Source organism: Saccoglossus kowalevskii, chromosome 5, assembly GCF_978046115.1.
Source record: "Saccoglossus kowalevskii chromosome 5, keSacKowa6.1, whole genome shotgun sequence".
NCBI classification, from domain to species: domain Eukaryota; kingdom Metazoa; phylum Hemichordata; class Enteropneusta; family Harrimaniidae; genus Saccoglossus; species Saccoglossus kowalevskii.
In genome coordinates this window covers 21,244,571-21,263,029 of record NC_140645.1, presented here as the reverse complement: position 1 = coordinate 21,263,029, position 18,459 = coordinate 21,244,571, and the positions used below count along the sequence as shown (strand labels likewise).

At 34.4% G+C, this 18,459-nt stretch overlaps 1 protein-coding gene and 1 long non-coding RNA gene across 2 annotated transcripts; one reads left to right on the top strand and one right to left on the bottom strand.

Annotated features, from left to right (window-relative positions):
* Positions 1 to 5,814, bottom strand: LOC144358853 (uncharacterized). Its single transcript, XR_013421903.2, has 2 exons — positions 5,565 to 5,814; positions 1 to 224 (listed from the first exon to the last, which is right to left on the bottom strand). It is a non-coding gene; the product is annotated as an uncharacterized LOC144358853 (long non-coding RNA).
* Positions 5,815 to 11,583: 5,769 nt separating this feature from the next.
* On the top strand, positions 11,584 to 17,860 carry LOC146745878 (uncharacterized). Its single transcript, XM_085498790.1, has 11 exons — positions 11,584 to 11,724; positions 13,871 to 13,988; positions 14,087 to 14,189; positions 14,547 to 14,634; positions 14,835 to 14,957; positions 15,474 to 15,666; positions 15,768 to 15,907; positions 16,184 to 16,249; positions 16,842 to 16,888; positions 17,145 to 17,296; positions 17,532 to 17,860. Exons 2-11 carry the CDS (start codon positions 13,958 to 13,960, stop codon positions 17,723 to 17,725), a joined length of 1,137 nt encoding a protein of 378 aa, XP_085354916.1. The 5' UTR covers positions 11,584 to 11,724; positions 13,871 to 13,957; the 3' UTR covers positions 17,726 to 17,860.
* Positions 17,861 to 18,459: the final 599 nt, after the last annotated feature.

The following is an 18,459-nucleotide window of genomic DNA, read 5'->3' as shown; positions in this document are numbered from 1 at the left end:
TAAGCCAAATCTTTTATATTCATAACATTGATATTTTGCAGGATTTGCACGTGTTCGCCAGAATTGAGTTCCATACGCGTGTTATTGCGGACCATGGCCCATTCATTGAAGGCACGAAGCGCCCACATGTTGTGTCGCTATGTATTCTCAGAAATTGCATCTTTAACAACTACTCCTACTGTCGAATTGGTCACAGGGTCAGCAAAACGTCCACGTGGATGTCCCTGAAACAATATAAATAAATTACATGTTATTCATTTTTTTATACCTTTCATAAAACAATAAATGGCAACTTTTGCAAATCAACGTTTTCCAAGCCGATACTCGGCAGTCTGGGTAGCCTTGATCAACTCGTCCTCACTGACGTCTGAAAATACAGGGTAACTCATTGGCCCAGCAATGCCAAAAAAAGAGAACGTGCTTCTTCGGCTCCTTATTTATACCCCTCGATAGCGCGTTTGGCGAATCACATCACTTTTAGAATCACCTGGGTTATATTTCAATCAATCTGATGTATCTAACGATTCTATGGAAATAGCGAACCATAGGATGAAACCATTTGTGCTGATATCGTTCTCAAATGAGAATACAATTGATTTAGGGTTATTTCATTATACAATAAGGGGTGTTTCCCTACAACTCATCGCCTTCGGCGTCGGTCGATATTATAAGCACTGAGATAACATGCAATAATAGCGAATAACATGAAATTTACATTGACATCATTTACGTAATCTAATAACGTGTCATTTCCAATCTTAAACTATTGAACGAAGGATATGCTTTCTCTATGGTGAATTCAACCTTGTTGTGGATTCTTTCTAAGGAATTCTAAAGAAGCTTGTGGAATTATGTGTTTAGAAATTACAAGCTTATCGATGGGGTTGGTGGATTGACGAACATCTCAACGACTGAGGGCAGTATTGCATTAGCTAACTAAATACGTAACAGATGTATCATTCCGTGTTAAAATATTTCAGGTGTGATCCCGATATAAGTAAACACGAAAATAATATTGGAATACGAAACTGAGTTTGAAGAAATCCTACGTCGATACAGCACTCAAATTTACCCGTAATTGGATTATTCACTAGTGTGATGGTGCTGTTTCGCGTTCTATGTTGAACCCTTCATCAGTCGGAACAGTACTTGACCGAATCGTTCGATTTATTTAGCATTCAGAATGTTCGACGTTATTACTTTCATTATACAAATCCTATAGGAACGGACAACTGAACCTGAACCTGACCTGATTTGGCAGCGTTGCACATCTATTGTAATCTAAATGTCGTCTTTCTTGAGTATACGTAGTGATTTTTGGTTCCCGGATAAAATAAAACAAAACCCCTAACATTTATTGAACATTTAACTTGCAAGATGTTACGAATCCCTGTCAAATTCTAAAGCAAATTATACAAACACGTAACGTGTTGTTTAATAACACAACAACAAGTGACGGCATTGAATGAAATGCATGGAAGTAAAAACAGACAGAAAACAAGATTGAACCGAACGACAAGAAACGTAAAAACTAATTCTGAACAACAACAGTGTTAATTCTAGTTAAAAAATGAAAAAAAAAAAACGAATATTGCGGTCCAAATGAATTCGAGCATGTCCTCTTGATAGATGTATTGGTACTAAAATTTAATTCTGCTGGTAATAAGAGTTTCAAAAATTTACAACGGATCCACAAAAGAACTTCCCTCTCGTTTTTCCACCGGGAAATATGGATAGTAACTTAATGCAAGAAAAAAAGTCATAGAGGGCGCCAATCACCAGAAAGTCAACAGAAATGTGAATGAGAAATCCACGTCACCACAGGTCACAGTAGTGTAGGCTCCATGAATAATACGCCATTGCAAGTCTCCCGGACGTTTTGTGATTAGGGAGTATAGCGATCTTTAAAGTTCGGTTTATTATCGGAAAACGAGGCCTGTAGATCACGCCACACAGTGTCAAGTACGTCCGGATTACGAGTTTTGTTCATAACCGATATGAAGTATTTATAAATAGAGACTTTTTCAAGTTTGTACAGTGGTAAATTATGCTCATCTGAGAAATGTTGTTGAAAACTGATGTGACTCAATAAGGATTGATTTACTAGGTTGTCTAGATCTTTTAATTTTGTATTATGGTTGCTTTCAACATTCAAATAATATTCAAACTAAGGTCGAGTGTGCGCCTGAAGTGTATATTTACTTTATTAAAAAAAATGCGATAGGAAACAAGGTGTTATTTTTAAACCCCGCAGAGGCGATATGTTTTGATAGAAACGGTTCATTTTGCAGTGGATGACAAATATGCGGTTGTCGAACATCTGTTCAGCCAAACCGTTATTAACATTTGACTCGTTACAAATTCTCTTTTTATCAAGTGGTTTCCAACAGCGTAACAAAATCGGCGATTGTCTCTGGGCATTTCTGTATGTGAAAAAAAACATTCATTATGTAATAGAACAAAAATATCCTCGATGGCTGAACCTGAAAATGCATGAGTAAACTGTAACCTAGATTTGTACAATGGAACAGAAATGGCATTCCAGTATGAAGAATTTAAATACACTTCCATCCCAACACAGCATCAACCGCATAGGTTAATGCAGGTAATAATTTGATATCGGTACCTACATTTTCCCGCGCAAATTAGATCAATAATATGACGTTATTAGTGTGCATGGTGTGTTAAGACAGGATGCACATAGTTACAAGAACTACAACGTGTACAATAGTGTAATCTGAGTACGAGAGGGCATAAACCCAATTGGTAAAACATGATAATCGTCACGTTGATGTTTGATTGATTTTTTTTGGGCCAATATTTAATAATTTTGAGTAATATCATAGACATAAAATATGAATAGATGTAATCCACACTGTATTGATGCAGAGACTGACAGTAATATTATTAATAATTTAAAAACACTGATTTGTATGTTACTGTGCTGCTTTGTTAGGATATCACGACATATCAAAGGATACACATGCTGTCTTAATCCCTGTTTTCAATTCGTTAGTATGGCAACATGCAACAAATGAGGGCGCTGTACATGTAATAATTTGGAAATAACTTTACTAAAAACTGTAGCATTGGCAATTCTCGGGGGCGGACATCCGGGCATTTTCACCGCGTGGCAACCAACACGGTGAAAACAAAGGCCGAAAACTCACAGAAAACGGTACTTTGGGATCGTTGTTGAGACTCCCCTGAACAGTGTAACAAGATTATCATTGTGTGTAACGCATATAAATTTGATTGTTCAGGATTACTTCAAAGTTGAGTTCCTGTTGTTTTCTCGAATTTTCACCGGCTCTTCGCTCGGCGTTCTGCGTTCCTCCAGCAGCGCGCACAGAGCCCATAGAAATGCGTGGTACAGTGGTACGCGTCTCAGCAGCGTGGAACGTCTTGTGACGTTGCTCCGCCCCCGGGGATTGCTGAACAGTGTATATTTAAGCAATAACCCCCCGCCGAAGGCGGGTATAGCACGAGATATTGCACAATTCACGACATATATGCACGAGCCGCAGGCGAGTGCATATATGGAGTGAATTGTGCAATATCAAGTGGTATACCCAACTTCGGCGGGGGGTTATTGCTATTATATTATACCAGTATATTGACAATTCGATAAAACTAGTAAAAAAAGAATTTACTTTCATCTACTAAAAGATCATGATTATGGCTCTTGAACATGAATATTTATAAGAATAGTATGTAGTTGTACGCTGAATGAATACAAAAATTACATGCGCAACACAGTTCAAATTGAATACAAACTAATTTTTATTCCGCATGAAAAAGAAACGTATCCACGGTGAATAGAGCAGCGTAAACACACAAAAGATGACCTTTCTGACCTTTTACTGACTGTGTCAACGCGATTTGAAATACAGGGTCGTGTACAGTTTGGATCATTAAAACAACGGATTTTCCACGTTTTCATTGCCCATTGAAAGTACAGTTGTGAAATAAACCGGTTTTGTGACTCATCATACTACTTGTAACTGTGGATATTTGACGTTCAGCGGTACTTGGTTCGACCGAAATTTGAGAGGCGGCGGGACGCGGTGTATCATGTACGGCGATCGGCACGGCGACCTCAGTTCCAACATCTGACCTGGATACCTTTGGTATAACCAAAGTTTTGTGACAGTATGACTGACAAGTTTTGTCGTTGTTCTGGGGTAAGTTTGATGGTGTAAGATTGGATTCTCGCATCGTTTTTGTGACACGTACATAATATGCCTCGTCTCAACTCCGGCCGAAAGAAAGACTTTGCACGCCGTCGCTCTAATACAGTGGTTGGTGTACACTCGGTACAAATCTGCAGCTTTCGAAATTACCTTCATCATCTCCTGTAATTTATTTACCCATAGTGGAGAATTACAATACCATATATCGTCGTCGAATCCTGCGTTGTCCCGTGTTCTTTGAAACAGATGGCAATTACCCGGGTGCAATTTCACTGCAATTTTGTCAGCTAGAATTCGAACGCCGCTACGGGACACCGGTTATTATTGGTAACATACATTTTTGCATTTTTTTGTCATTCAATCCCTCAATCTTATCTAGTACTTAAAGATCATGTTTTCTTTGTTGGAGGTTCGCAATCCATCTCAAAGTCACAACACGGAGAACACAGCGTTCTGGCGTTCGTTTAGATACCTCACGGTGTTGAGGGACGGTGGTTTAGGTTTGTGTGGCGAACGACAATCACTCAACGACCGACGCCCACAACTTGGATCCCACCATTAACAAAAAGCAATATTATGGTTATATAACTTTTCAGATGTTTTTAATTCAGTATTTTTTTCAATATTCTTCCAAAATTCAACCACTATATTTCCCTAAAAATCAAATAATACCGGTTTTATGTATTTCCGTATTAAACCTGTAGTCAATTCATGTTCTAGGGCCACTTGGTTTAGCCGTGCATTATCAGCCAATATACCATGGATTGCATATGCAAATTTTGTGTTTGGACCAATCAAATCAATGAATTAACACCATCAATATACTGGTATAATATAATTTAGAATATCAGTCGTTTAACTAAATTGTCTTCGTTAGCTCTAATTGCATCCTTTTATAATTCAATTTAGTTTAATTGAACAAAATAAAATATGTATCAGAGATGATGCAAATTGTCGAACCTCAGTTTAAGATGTGCATAGGTATTGTTTGTGTTGCGTCATGTAATTTGAACAAAACATGTACATATACCACATACTCATCAAATAAACATATCTGGCCATTTTTGAGCAGTTCATATAATATATATATAAGAGAATGTGGAAATAACTATTTGCCTCTAAAACACCATGTTCATACCTCATGTGATAGAACTCATAAATTATGTTGCTAAATGGAAACTCTGAATTATGTTTCAAATATGATCATACAATGTTAGGTTACACCCATAAAAATACGTTTATTTTGGAACCAATATGCCGAATTTCAAAAATAATTTTCATTCATTCATTTAACTAAATCCGTTTTCATTAGTTTCAAATAAATTGACGGACAGTCAAATTTAAAAAAAATAAAAAACTGGTTCTACAAACCTTTAATTTGAATCCACCGACGAAGACCAAGGATGAGAGGAATTTGCAGAGAATATCACCGTAAATGTTAGGCGAAGGTACATCAGATTTGTTGTAACTTCGGAGTTAGGTAAAAGCGTTTATATCTTAAGCTAACCGTTGTCAAAGAATTAATAAGCGTTAACAAACCACAATAATGTATCAATGCGGACGAAACTGGTAAACCTCAGTTGAAGACAGGATGTGCACACTACGTGTTTTTCTTTGTTTTGTCGCGTCATTTCAACAAATCATATACGCATCACACACTGACGCAAATTGGCAAACCTTAGATTAAAACAGGATGTGCATATATGTTGTTTTGTTTATTTTAGTTGTGTTGAGGTATATTCGCACCCAAACAGCAGTGTCTGACAAAATCACAAAGTATATTTACAGTACAGTATATTTTGCCTGGACCATTAAAAACACAGAATGTTATTTGAATAGGATGTCGTCTCATCGGATGTAAACTATAAACCTGCCTGTCCCGAGTGCTGGTGCTTTTCTATGTAGCGTTATGCCAGTTATCATAAAAAAGGGACTCCTAGATTGTGCTCGTTGTATGTTGATATGATTAACATATAAACAATAATTAAAACGCATTCAAATTTACGGACGTAAGATTTGAAAACTTGTTTTCTTTACCTCGGAATCAAATGAACCACTGATAAAACTGTGCGACAGAAACAGCTTATATTTGCTCATTGGGTTAATGGCATTTTGCCTTGCAATAAACAAACACTTAAATTGCATCTTTTTAAAACATTAAAATATAATTTAGTTGAATCAAACTACTTAGAGAATGTATCTGTGCCGTTGAAAATGGCAAACCTCAGTTTGAGACACTATGTGTAAACAACATATTTGAGTTTGTTGTGTCGTGTCATTTGAACAAAAAATATACACATCACACACTGATACAAATTGGCAAAACTCAGTTTAAGACAGGATGTGTATACGATATGTTTTGCTTTGTTGTGTTGTGTCATTTGAACAACTACATATACATATACATATAACACATACTCGTCAGTTTAATAAATTATAATTGCAGAATGACAGAATGCGGATCACTTGTTATATCGTGATATTCCAACAAAGCAGGCGCAGCACACCTACTAATCCGTGTTAGAAAATTAATAATGGTTTGCTTGATTCACGCTTATGGAAGAAAACGTTAGAAAACTTACATACTTGCAACTTGCTATGTCACATATATTATGGTGTATATAGAAGTTACACTAACTTCATCCGACGTTTGATAAAATTCATATTAAATCACAATCATAGTTTTTCTAATACTTTTCAGGCTAAGCCTGTCGAGCGAGCGCCCAGCAGTTCATTGATTTTAATAAAAATCGAACTGAAAAAAATGCGCATAGAATGTCGAAGCGCGTGTGCTGCAGGAGTTATTAGTTCACGCGCGAGGTGAGTGTGATTCAAGATGGTGCCACACATGATTCGTGTTTTACCGCTGATTTGTTATGTTGGGTGCAGCCAGTCAATATATCGACTGAATAATACGGGAGTTGATTTTCGTTAACTACCACTACTTATCTTGGCTGACCAATATTTTTCATCCAACCAGTGGTGTCTGACAAAATCAGAAGCAATTACTTCGTTCGAGCATGGTAGTCAGAATCTACAAACTACTGAGCTACACACTTTTATTGAATTTTAATTCTGCACATTTTCCAGGTATTTTAGGATACCACTGTCATGCTCTCAGCTTTTTTACGGCTCTGGAGGAAAAGCAGTACACCAAACCGAGCAAGATATGCAAAATCACGGCTCAGAAATCGCGAACATTTCTTATGTCTTTAATTTAATTATTGTCGACGATTACAATGCTTACACAGGAAATACATTTGATGCATTTGATCATCTTCAAATTTGTAAAAAAAAAAAAAAAAAAATTCACTTACTCGAACCCACTCAAAACAAAACGAGTGTAATGGAAACTAAACCCAGGTGCCGTTTCATCTGGAAAACCTGTGGTCTTGCAATTTCCGCTAGTCGTAAAAATGTTCGCTCAATAACAGCTTGCACAAGCATCTGAGCGTATTGTACTGAATAATCATGACTAAACTATACATGTTCTGGGTGAAATATTTGATCACGCTGCATCGGAAATGAGGTAAACTAAAATATCTCGTACCAATCTTGACCATCGTGTCGGAATAAAGAGTGCAGCACAGCTAAACTAGAAAACATGAAGCTCTAAACTTTCATATTATTAAATTTTAATTAAGTTGAATCAAAGTAATTAGATAATGTATCAATGCGGACGAAACTGGTAAACCACAGTTGAATACAGGATGTGCACACTACGTGTTTTTCTTTGTTTTGTCGCGTCATTTCAACAAATCATATACGCATCACACACTGACGCAAATTGGCAAACTTTAGATTAAAACAGGATGTGCATATATGTTGTTTTGTTTATTTTAGTTGTGTTGAGGTATATTCGCACCCAAACAGCAGTGTCTGACAAAATCACAAAGTATATTTACAGTACAGTATATTTTGCCTGGACCATTAAAAACACAGAATGTTATTTGAATAGGATGTCGTCTCATCGGATGTAAACTATAAACCTGCCTGTCCCGAGTGCTGGTGCTTTTCTATGTAGCGTTATGCCAGTTATTATAACTTGCAACTTGCTATGTCACATATATTATGGTGTATATAGAAGTTACACTAACTTCATCCGACGTTTGATAAAATTCATATTAAATCACAATCATAGTTTTTCTATTACTTTTCAGGGTAAGCATGTCGAGCGAGCGCCCAGCAGTTCATTGATTTTAATAAAAATCGAACTGAAAAAAATGCGCATAGAATGTCGAAGCGCGTGTGCTGCGGGAGTTATTAGTTCACGCGCGAGGTGATTGTGATTCAAGATGGTGCCACACATGATTCGTGTTTTACCGCTGATTTGTTATGTTGGGTGCAGCCAGTCAATACATCGACTGAATAATACGGGAGTTGATTTTCGTTAACTACCACTACTTATCTTGGCTGACCAATATTTTTCAACCAACCAGTGATGTCTGACAAAATCAGAAGCAATTACTTCGTTCGAACACGGTAGTCAGAATCTACAAACTACTGAGCTACACACTTTTATTGAATTTTAATTCTGCACATTTTCCTAGGTATTTAAGGACACCGCTGTCATGCTCTCAGCATTTTTACGGCTCTGGAGGAAAAGCAGTACACCAAACCAAGCAAGATATGCAAAATCACGGCTCAGAAATCGCGAACATTTCTTATGTCTTTAATTTAATTATTGTCGACGATTATAATGCATACACAGGAAATACATTTGATGCATTTGATCATCTTCAAATTTGAAAAAAAAACATAAATTCACTTACTCGAACCAACTCAAAACAAAACGAGTGTAATGAAAACTAAACCCAGGTGCCGTTTCATCTGGAAAACCTGTGGTCTTGCAATTTCCGCTAGTCGTAAAATTGTTCGCTCAATAACAGCTTGCACAAGCATCTGAGCGTATTGTACTGAATAATCATGACTAAACTATACATTTTCTGGGTGAAATATTTGATCACGCTGCATCGGAAATGAGGTAAACTAAAAGATCTCGTACTAATCTTGACCATCGTCTCCGGATAAAGAGTGCAGCACAGCTAAACTAGAAAACATGAAGCTCTAAACTTTCATATTATTAAATTTTAATTAAGTTGAATCAAAGTAATTAGATAATGTATCAATGCGGACGAAACTGGTAAACCTCAGTTGAAGACAGGATGTGCACACTACGTGTTTTCTTTGTTTTGTCGCGTCATTTCAACAAATCATATACGCATCACACACTGACGCAAATTGGCAAACTTTAGATTAAAACAGGATGTGCATATATGTTGTTTTGTTTATTTTAGTTGTGTTGAGGTGTATTCGCACCCAAACAGCAGTGTCTGACAAAATCACAAAGTATATTTACAGTACAGTATATTTTGCCTGGACCATTAAAAACACAGAATGTTATTTGAATAGGATGTCGTCTCATCGGATGTAAACTATAAACCTGCCTGTCCCGAGTGCTGGTGCTTTTCTATGTAGCGTTATGCCAGTTATTATAACTTGCAACTTGCTATGTCACATATATTATGGTGTATATAGAAGTTACACTAACTTCATCCGACGTTTGATAAAATTCATATTAAATCACAATCATAGTTTTTCTATTACTTTTCAGGGTAAGCATGTCGAGCGAGCGCCCAGCAGTTCATTGATTTTAATAAAAATCGAACTGAAAAAAATGCGCATAGAATGTCGAAGCGCGTGTGCTGCGGGAGTTATTAGTTCACGCGCGAGGTGATTGTGATTCAAGATGGTGTCACACATGATTCGTGTTTTACCGCTGATTTGTTATGTTGGGTGCAGCCAGTCAATACATCGACTGAATAATACGGGAGTTGATTTTCGTTAACTACCACTACTTATCTTGGCTGACCAATATTTTTCAACCAACCAGTGATGTCTGACCAAATCAGAAGCAATTACTTCGTTCGAACACGGTAGTCAGAATCTACAAACTACTGAGCTACACACTTTTATTGAATTTTAATTCTGCACATTTTCCTAGGTATTTAAGGACACCGCTGTCATGCTCTCAGCATTTTTACGGCTCTGGAGGAAAAGCAGTACACCAAACCAAGCAAGATATGCAAAATCACGGCTCAGAAATCGCGAACATTTCTTATGTCTTTAATTTAATTATTGTCGACGATTATAATGCATACACAGGAAATACATTTGATGCATTTGATCATCTTCAAATTTGAAAAAAAAAACTTAAATTCACTTACTCGAACCAACTCAAAACAAAACGAGTGTAATGAAAACTAAACCCAGGTGCCGTTTCATCTGGAAAACCTGTGGTCTTGCAATTTCCGCTAGTCGTAAAATTGTTCGCTCAATAACAGCTTGCACAAGCATCTGAGCGTATTGTACTGAATAATCATGACTAAACTATACATTTTCTGGGTGAAATATTTGATCACGCTGCATCGGAAATGAGGTAAACTAAAAGTTCTCGTACTAATCTTGACCATCGTCTCCGGATAAAGAGTGCAGCACAGCTAAACTAGAAAACATGAAGCTCTAAACTTTCATATTATTAAATTTTAATTAAGTTGAATCAAAGTAATTAGATAATGTATCAATGCGGACGAAACTGGTAAACCTCAGTTGAAGACAGGATGTGCACACTGCGTGTTTTTCTTTGTTTTGTCGCGTCATTTCAACAAATCATATACGCATCACACACTGACGCAAATTGGCAAACTTTAGATTAAAACAGGATGTGCATATATGTTGTTTTGTTTATTTTAGTTGTGTTGAGTACGGCAACCGAGGTGGCTCACGTTTTGACTTTAAAAAAGATCATTTTTATTTTAATATCGATTTTTTTTTTATTTTAAAATCCATTTTTATTTACTTTTTCAAATCCGTTTTGGTTTTTAAATCTAATTTCATTTTCAATTCCAAATCCATTTCGTTTTAAAGTAAAATTTCGTTTTCATTTTCAAATACGTTTTTGTTTTCGAATCAATTTCATTTTCGTTTTGAAATTCATTTTCATTTTAGCTTTGTTTTTATTTTCAAATCCACTTTCTTTTTAAAATTAATTTCCAATTCTATTTTCGTTTTGAAGTCCATTTTTATTTTCAAAATCATTTTCGTTTTAAAACCATTTTTATTTTCAAAACCATTTTCGTTTAAAAACCATTTTCATTTTCAAAATCATTTTCGTTTGAAAATCATTTTCATTTTCAAAACCATTATCGTTTTAAAACTTGTTTTCATTTTCAAAATCATTTTCATTTTAAAACCATTTTATTTTTATTTTCAAAACTATTTTCGTTTGAAAACCATTTTCATTTTCAAAATCATTTTCGTTTGAAAATCATTTTCATTTTCAAAACCATTTTCGTTTTAAAACCATTTTCATTTTCACGTTTCTATCCCGTTGACCTTTAACCTATGACCCAGGTCACGTGGTGTTACTATTAGCCAATTGTTGCTAACTTGCGTTCGGCTGGGTATACTCGAAGCATTTACAGCTCCTTGCTTGAAGTTTGTTTTTGCTGTACATATATACATTCCTTTGGTAAGTGTCTACTTAGAATTTCTTTAGTTGGTATTTTGTATGCTAGGTGGTATTGTGGTGGTATTGCGTTGCGTAAAGATGCACATAACCAGTTTTTGACGTGGAACAAAATTAGGATACTGAGTAACAGGGATCGCGACCGGTACGGACCCCCGCGTACGGACAGTGTACACTGGGAATGAGTTAATTACCAGTCAGTTTTCCGTTTCATATTGTATATTATATTGTATACATATATGCCACCTGCTATCAATATATGATATATATATGTACTCTCAGTGGTAACTGTGTGTTTTTGCAGATCGATCATGATAGTGATGATACATGCATGCATGTCGGCAGGAAATTATCAGGGAAATTAAAGTTGATATGTTCACAGAGTGTAGCAGCATGGAAGGCTACCTTCCATGGTAGCAGGCAACAATATCACATAAAACAGCGATTTACTTAAAAAACAAAGCTATATGTGAAATTGTTTGTCTCTCTGCCGGTCCGTTAAGTTCAAATATAAACAAAATTTTAATAGTGAAAACAGATGCCTAGCCATATGTAGTTTTTACGACTTTATAGTGTTACCTAACATCCTGCTAACCTTCAATTTCTACTTATACAACAGTATTTGCTTACTTAGTTTTCATGATTAAATCAGTTAGGTCAAGTTTTTGGCATAATTATAGACGCCTTCTTTATAAATAATGTTATTTCTATTGTAATTTCTCTATGGACCTTTGAGTCTAAAATAAAGTATAATAATAATAGTTGTTGTTTCCTGTTCAAACTAGATGCATTGCTTAGTCTCTTCTCTCTTTTTGGTGCAGAGACCAGGTTGTATATTAGTGCTCAACTCAGGACTTGACTTCCCTAGGCTCTCAAGTAAAGTATTCCCACATGCTAATACATAAATGCTTAGTTTTATTGTATATATACAACAGTATATTTTTTTTATACGTTCATTGAAACAACACTGTCTTCAGAAAGTACAGCAGTAAGTAATGTCACTAAAATTAGAAAACTGAAATTACAGAACTAAGGAAAAAAATAATAAACTTATTAAAATTAATGATAAACAAACCACAAATATTATTAAAGGCTAATACACAAAATTATAAGTAAAAAAAATCAAATGGTAATAATAAAATCTCAAATAAGTACATAGCAATTGAAATTAGTACATTGCACAGTTGTCAAAAAGAAAAAGAATGAATATTTAATTATTCATGAGGCATTGTTGTCTCATTTCAAATGCAGTTTTCAGAAATGTTAAACCTGTATTAGTTTTCACATTGTATTTGATGTTGCTATACATATTTTAATAATTTTATACATGTTACCAGTTATGTTATTTTGTAGATTTAAACATAGACCATTATGCCAAACGCCTTTCTTAAGTCCACGAAGCATGCATATATTTAGTTTTTTTTGATTTGTTGATAAAATGTGATGATCTTCTAGATAAGTAATCAATCTGCTGTTTATAATGATTGTAAACAACAAGAATTTGCAATGCCTCTGTAATTGGATGGGCTTGATTTAGGAATTTTTTTTTACTACTTGATTTATCCCTTTTGACGATGTCCTGTGTATCCACTTGTATGGATCCTACAGCTCAACTGTCAGTTTTTGCTCCCATACTTCAAGTTCAATGAAGATTTCTAACGTTGTAGTTGGACAGACTCTATTTTTTTACTGCTTGATTTAGGGCCAGATTTGTGTATTGGAACAATTAGACTTGTCTTCCAAGATTCTCGAAGTTTATTTGAGTTGAAAACAATGTTGAATAATTTGTGCAAAGCATTTGTGAGATAATAGTTACCAACTTTAAATATTCCATTTTTTTTATGTTTTTAAGTTTACTAAATGCTTTTTTAATTTCACTTTATTTAATTTACCCGTTAAGTAATTCCTTATAATCATTTTTACTATTACTGCTTCATATTATGTGTGTTATAACTTGTAGAAGTTTAATTTAATGGCCAATATTAAAATGGCGTAGGCACTCTTTATTTTAACTAGAGAATACCCATGATGCTCTGCTTCATTTTCTATTTTGCTATTTTTCCTATCATAAACTATTTTTTAATGTCTAATATCTGTGAACATATTCTCCAACCAATGTATGTGTACAGAACAGTGTTTGTTGCTTTAGTATGCAGGATTAGGGGTTATGGTTAGCATGGAGCTCCATGTGTGTAGCTAGCTAGCTGACTTGACAGTAAATGACTTTCACTTAGCCATGGTTCTTCAGTTCTATAATGATCTATTTGGTAAGTGTACACATCTACAGTTTACTCTCCAGAATGTTTGAAATTCATCTATAGAGCAGGTAATAATAGTTTAATAATTGTAGTAATTTTTATTTCAGCTATGGATGATATCCCCGATTTTATTTTTAATTTGGTGACAAGAGGAAAGACTAACAATATGATTCTTGAATATCTAAAGAAAGAACGACAAATTGCTTGGAGGTATGCATATAAGGGCCATTCCAATTTTAGGATTATAAATTACAAAGCCCCCTCACCCACAACATTTTATTGTATACTAGTATGCTTCTATTCAGGACAAATGTATTTTATTTAAAGGGGCATATACAATAACCTTGGGGTGGAGTGTTAGGATTCTGGTTAAAGAATATTTTCCCTTTTCTTTTTGATAAAGAAAATAATGAATAGCTTGTAACGATAATTGTATAATTACTAATTTATTTTTCCTCAAAGTGACAGACATGTATAGTATGTTCCCAGATACTCTTTCACAATATACCTGTGTATTTTAGACATTGATTTTAACAGATTTTTGTATGTTTATACATCTCCATTTAGTTTGTCTACGTTAAAAAGGCGAATGCTTTCTTGGGGAATAACAAGATATGAAAATATTTCACCCGATGAAGTACTTGCAGCAATAAAGGTACAGTTGTCTGAATTTAAAATTTATGTGTAAACAAATGAATATTTGGTCATTATTGTTCTTTTTTTCTTTAACTTAAATGGGATTTGTATTCAAACAACACAAGGCAATAAAATTAATATAACTGTTAAAAGAAATGATAAAATGTTTGATGAATGTGGGATGTATTGTTAATATTGGGTCTTGTACTATTTTATTAGGAAGAAATGAAAGGTCCAGGAAAGCTTGTTGGAATTAAAGCCATGCACAGGCGACTTAGACAGAAATATAAAATTCTTGCAACAAGGTACATTTTTTATCTCATATTTGAGTGCTCGTGTTGGGCTATATGTTAAGCATTAATGAGGTCCGCTGAAACAAAATAATGTGAACTTGAATATTACGCTTGACATTGTGTTTGCTAGTGTTGACAGTTAGTTTGTCTATTTATGTAAACATTAATGACTTGTTTGGGTTGAAAATCTATTAAGATCTCTGAAATATTTATTTCCAATTAAATTTAATAATACATGTACTACAAATGTTGTGCTACTGTTTTTCTTTATTTTTATGTTTTTTTAATTAATATTTGGATAATTAAATGTTTCATCAACATTTGATGAAGATATGCATATTCATAAATATCATTCATGTATCATTCACAATTGATAAAAGTAAATAAATATTTGTGTCCTGTTTTATTTTGTTATTCTGACAAAAATATTGAGACCAGCTCAGTACAGAACATTAGTCGCATGAATATGCATTGTGGTGTAATATACACATACAACTGATGTGATTGTCTGGGAAATGTTGATGTTCTGCTTTCAGATTATAATTCAATATGGTTTCATTTTTAGGGACCTAATTGGTTTTGGCACCTTGACGGTTATGATAAGTTGATGGGGTATAGAAAAAAGGAATATCCATTTTCTATTCATGGGTGCATAGATGGGTTTTCTCGCAAGATCCTATGGTTGAGAGTGTATATCACAAATAATAACCCAAAAGTAATATGCAAATACTTCTATGACACAGTTTTGCAAAACAAAGGTACAAAGATCATTATATTGTATATACTGTAATCCACATTTATTTTGTGATTTGATTCAATGTGGCCAATTTCACCCAAAAAATATTCCAATTTGTTTCAGTATGTCCAAGCCGAACAAGGTCTGATTATGGAACTGAGGTGACTGACTTAGTGCAAGCACAAATGTTTTTAAGAAGAAATCACACTGATCCATACTGTTTTGATGGGTCTCATAAATATGGAACCTCCATGTCTAATCAAGTAAGTATAATTGTTGATCATGTGTGAATTGCTATACATTTTCTATTCACATTTTTCTATGCATCTAATTTTTTCCAAGCTAATACATGGGTAGCAAACCTATTCAGATAACTGGTTGTTTGGAAGGCTAGTAATTGAACAGTTGGAATTGGACATAACTGAAATTCATTTTAAAATTACCTCAGGTGCATGTCCTGGGGTATGTTGATATAAAGTTAGGTGCCAATTGTTATATTGTTTTTGTCATATTGACTGTTATCATTCCTATATTTGTAGTGCATTGAAAGTTGGTGGACACAACTGAGGAAGTACAGTGCAGAGTATTGGAGAGATCAGTTCAAGGTGCTGTATATATAATGTATAATGCTATACTTCATCACTTAATGATACTACTTAACGATATATATTTGCGTTTGTCGCTTTTTTTGAAACGTTTTATTTTTGGCGGACCCAGCAATATGTAGTATGTAGTGTGTGCTTCCCAATGATCCGATGGTGTGACATCATGGAATGGACATTAATTTGTTTAAACAATTGCAAAGACTGCATAGTTCATGTTAATTTTTGGTCAATTTGACCAGAATTTTACCTAGTATTTTCTATGCACAATTGTTTTAAATAATTTGTTAAATTGTTTCAGGACTTTTATTCTCATACTTGCAAACAAGTATTGTAGGTAAATGCATCAGTTTTAGTAAATAGACAAGGTTGTAATGGTTTTGCTATGTTAATTTGTATGTGTATTTTATCACATTACAGGTTTTCAGCAAACTCTGTTCATGCCTGCATTACAAGTCATATTAATGTAGTGTTATTGATGCAGAATTTACTGTTTTGTATTTGCAAAAAAGCTTCATGCTGATGGTTAATTCAAACTTTGCATAAAATGCAGCTGACATTACAAATTTAATTTACAGAATTTGTTTTATTTTAGACATTGAAGAATGAAGGACTGTATGATCCTGATTGTGAATTGGATAGGTAACTATTATAATTTTACTTTTTAAATTACTGATAATAAATAATTCAATTCGGAGGAAGTCTGAAAGCAGGGACTTGTAATTTGTACTTCCATTCTAGTACATAATACATACCTATACCGATCACATTCTTATAATACATACGCCGATTCATGACCTAATTCAAGAGGTAGTCATTTTAAAGTAGAAAATTAATAAAAACTGTTGTGTATAGATTGATTCAGTGCAAAAATATCATTTCAATCTTTATAATTCAGAAGCTGCTTGTTGTATGTATATATGCCGTTACTGGAAGATGAATTGAACTGCTTTGCTGATGAGTGGAATTCTCATAGGATTCGAAAACAAAAGGAACAGTTAAGACCAAATGGTGTCCCAGAAGACTTGTATCAGTTCCCTGAATTAAGTGGTATGTGAATTTGGAGGAACTTTGAACTGCATTCATGAAAGTGGGGAGGGTGTTTATATTTTAAGTGACTTCTTCACAATAAGGTTTCACAATTTCAAATTAATAAACTGAAAATTTGTATGTCATACATGATGTACACAAGTTTGAACTTCCAGTGAAACGTGATACTCCTGCTCTCATTTACCACCATATTCATTTTTTGTATCAATAGACATAATCTGACACTTTTTTTCAGGTGCAAGAGAAATGGGCTGGCAGGTTTCCACAGAAGACTTAGAATCCTTTGCTAAAGAAAAGAATGTTGCTGCTCCACTACCAGATTACATTTCCCCAGCTTTTAGGAAAGCAGCTGATGATGAATTAATTGATGATATTAACATTAATAATGCAAGACAAACATATATTTATTTTAGACACATTTTTACCTAGCCTGATTAATAGACCAGCATTGTTTTCAGCTAAAACATAGCTATTTAGAAAAGTAAAATTCTGTCAAGTATTATACCCAAGTATTATGGTGAAATTTCATAATAAAATATCCCCCAAGTTTATTTTTTGTGAAATTAGCATGTTTTCAAGATATGGTTAAAATAAGTGCATATGCTCTCCAAGATGGGCATACACTTTTTAACACTGGATATACTAGTGCAGCAATTATTTTGTGCACATACAAACTGTCAAACTTGTTGGCTCATCAGTGTTCCAAGTGTGCTGACCTTTATTCAACAGTGTACATAATTTGTCAGCTTAATCACAAGATTGGAGAACGGCCATTTATAAATTGTCATTTTTGGTGGGAGGGGGTCAAACTGCCAATTTTATACAGAAAGGTGTGATGTTTGCATGAGGAGTGTCTTTTTGCTCAGATCATTAGTCCTACAATTAAATAATGGATGTTACTGAACTCCCTTTTTATAACAAGTATTCTGATACACACAAAAGCATCACCCAAAGTTGGCTGTTAATATTTGTACACATAACAATTAAAAACTTTTTCAAAGAATTTATTTGGGTACTGTAAATACAAGTTCCATAAAAATACAAAATAGCTCAAAAACTCAGTGAACAATACAATACTAGTGAGGGAATACTCGCTGACTATACTGTTTTACTGATAACCAGAAACTGCAGACATCTTCATATGCTAAGACAAATGCAAGAAC

Bases quoted from the DNA above. Each gene is read 5' to 3' on its own strand.
- LOC146745878 (XM_085498790.1), top strand. From the start codon at position 13,958: ATGGTTCTTCAGTTCTATAATGATCTATTTG. The intron at 15,908-16,183 runs GTAAGTATAATT...CTATATTTGTAG, and splicing joins GAACCTCCATGTCTAATCAA to TGCATTGAAAGTTGGTGGAC. The intron at 17,297-17,531 runs GTATGTGAATTT...ACTTTTTTTCAG, and splicing joins TCAGTTCCCTGAATTAAGTG to GTGCAAGAGAAATGGGCTGG.